Source organism: Oxyura jamaicensis, assembly GCF_011077185.1.
Source record: "Oxyura jamaicensis isolate SHBP4307 breed ruddy duck chromosome 26 unlocalized genomic scaffold, BPBGC_Ojam_1.0 oxy26_random_OJ71823, whole genome shotgun sequence".
In the NCBI taxonomy this organism is placed as follows: domain Eukaryota; kingdom Metazoa; phylum Chordata; class Aves; order Anseriformes; family Anatidae; genus Oxyura; species Oxyura jamaicensis.
In genome coordinates, this window is record NW_023304745.1 from 4,421 (window position 1) to 7,037 (window position 2,617).

At 60.4% G+C, this 2,617-nt stretch overlaps 1 protein-coding gene across 1 annotated transcript; it reads right to left on the reverse strand.

The window, feature by feature from the left end:
• Positions 1-680: 680 nt before the first annotated feature.
• LOC118158343 (serine/threonine-protein kinase pim-1-like) lies at positions 681-2,573 on the reverse strand (the record flags this gene model as incomplete). Its single annotated transcript, XM_035312990.1, has 2 exons — positions 681-2,114; positions 2,324-2,573. Coding segments are annotated over 2 exons (408 nt in total), but the record flags the coding sequence as incomplete, so codon positions are not given.
• Positions 2,574-2,617: the final 44 nt, after the last annotated feature.

Genomic DNA, 2,617 nt, shown 5'->3' on the forward strand with positions numbered 1-2,617 from the left:
GTCAAGACAAAAAGTCCCAAGCAAAAATTGTAACAATAATTAAAAAAAAACCAGCCCCAAAGCCAAAAGGCTGCGGAGCTGGGAAGTGAGCTTGGGCAGTTTGGAGGGTAAAAACTCGAGCGAAGCGTTACCGCCGCTGCCCGATAGCGACCGACTTCTCGTAATCCGGAGATCAACTTCCTCTCGCGCGGCCGCGCCGGAGGTGGGGACAGCACGCCGGCGGCTTGCTTCACCCCCCGGCACCCGGCATGCAACGCACGCTCCTCGCCGCCAGAGCCGGAGCAACAGGATCCGCGTTACCCAAATTTAATTTGGCTGACAACATCCGGCGTTTCGCAAGGGCGCTTTGATGTTTGTTTACTCGCCGGCCCGAGCACATGCTCCGCGCGGCCGCCCGCGGATGAATGGAGACGAAAGGGCTCCACACCCCTTTGATCCCTCTCCCAAGAGAGGTCGGTGCTGGAGACGCCCGCGGAGGGCCCGATCCAACCTTCCCCGTGCTGCTTTGGGACCGGCGAGTCCCTGGTTAAGGAGCGTTTTAGTTGGGTCCGGGCCGCGGCGGGCGCCGCCGTTCGCTCGCTGCCTCCTCTCGGCGGGATGCTGGGGACGACGCGGCGCGGTCACCGGTCCCCCCTTCTTCTTCCCTCCCCGCAAGAAAGGGGCTGTCTCCGTGGCATCCGAGTGATTTTTTTTTTATTTTAAAACCGCATGTATAAAAAAAATAGGATTTCTGAATTCCCCTGTACAACATCACCTATTCACAAAAACCCGCCGGCTACACACTGCTTACACGGACAGACTCGACAGCGCGGACGGCCCCCGCTGCGGCACGCACCGGGTCCCCCCCAGGTACCCGTGGGGAACGGCAAAAATCCTCTGCCAAGCCCAACGGGCAGGGCACGGATTGGAGCAGGGCCGCGCGCAGGCGGCTGCTCCACGCCACGGGCGGGCATCCGACGGAAGCACGAGGTGAAACAGGCACCGGGACGGACGCGGAGGGGAGACCCCAGCGGGAAGCCCGGGGATCAGCAGCTGTAGAAGCAAGGCATGGGTCGGGAAACCCACGGGAGTTATAAATAAATAAATAAGTTATCCTAGTGGCTAGGACGCTTCCTTTAAACAAAACAAAACAAAAAAAAACCAAAACAAATCCGTGAAAATAAATTAAAAACAAAAACTGGAAGGGGAAAAAAAAAAAAGGGGGGGGGGTAAAATGTTTCCATTATTAACAACTGTACATCAAGCTTTGCTCCTGTATAACTGTACACACATTTACAGCTCGGTTGGGTTGCATTGTTTGTGCATTCGTGAGGGCACGGGAAGCAGAGAGCCCAAGGAAGAAAGTCCCCAGGAGACGGCGGCACGCTTCGGAGGCGCGGGAGGCGAGACGTGGCCCGCGCGGCTCCCCAGCTCCATCCGCCCGGTTTCCTTTTGCACGGGGAGAAGAAGTAGCTCTACACCCAGGCGAGTCTCGGGAAAAGCAGCAGTGTAGGAAAATTCAAGTATTTCCTCCAGCACAGCCAGGATTGCAACTGAAGGCACTCGAAGACGGTGACGGCAAAGGAGAGAGCTAGTCGGCCGCGGCACTGCCCTGCCCTCCCCCCAGGTCCCCCGGTTGGAGCTTCTCTCGCGGTCAGGGCTCCGATCCTCTCGCAGTCCCAAAATTCAGCAGGCCAGGAAGACTCGCGGGAGCCCCCAGAGACAAAAAAAAAATAAAAAAAATCCAAAAATAAAAATAAAATTTACTGGCAAAACATCAAGTGAGACAGGACCATTCGGTTCAAGTCCGGGACAGCCGGGTTGGGGCGCGGCCACCGGCTCCGGTGGGATCGAGTCTCCGGGCTCCGGAGCGAGCTGTGCGTGCTCCGTGCCACGGTCCCCACCCGGGGCTACGGTCACGAGGAGGAAAAGTCCGCTGTCCTTCGCTTCTTAGGGGCCAGGAGGGGCAGGGAGCTGTTATTTGCCCGTCTCCTGGAGCAAACTGTGCAGGTGGATCTCCGTCGCCTTCTGGGGGAGGTGGACGCTTTGCATCCAGGAGTGGTTGAAGATGTCTTCGAAGGACGGTCTGTCCGAGGGGCGCAGGGACAAGCACCACCTGATGAGGTGCTGGCACTCTGCGGGAGAGAAACCGCCACGGGGACGGGGGTCAGCTCCTGTCCTCCTCCGAGCTGTGCCCAAACCCAGCACGGCTTTCGGAGGAGGGGGGTCGAGAAAGGACGGCACGACGCGCGTGAATCCCACCGCCGCTCCCCCCCCCAAGGATCGCTGCCACCCCGAAGCTCCCGCGCCCGGTGCCGCCTCCCGCCGCGGAGCCGGTGCCCACCTGGAGAGACCCGCTGCCTGAAGTACACCTGGCCCTGCAGGATCTCCTCGTCCTGCTCGAAGGGGATGTCCCCGCACACCATGTCGTAGAGCAGCACCCCCAGGGACCACACGGCCGCCGAGCGCCCGTGGTACCGGTGGTAGCGGATCCACTCCGGCGGGCTGTACACCCGCGTACCTGCGTGGGGGGGGGGGACGGCGCCACTCGTCACCGGGATGCTCGCCGCCCCAAATCCCTTTTTGGGGACCGCCGTTCACTCGCCCGAGCATCTTTTAGGGTGGGTGGCGGTGAGGC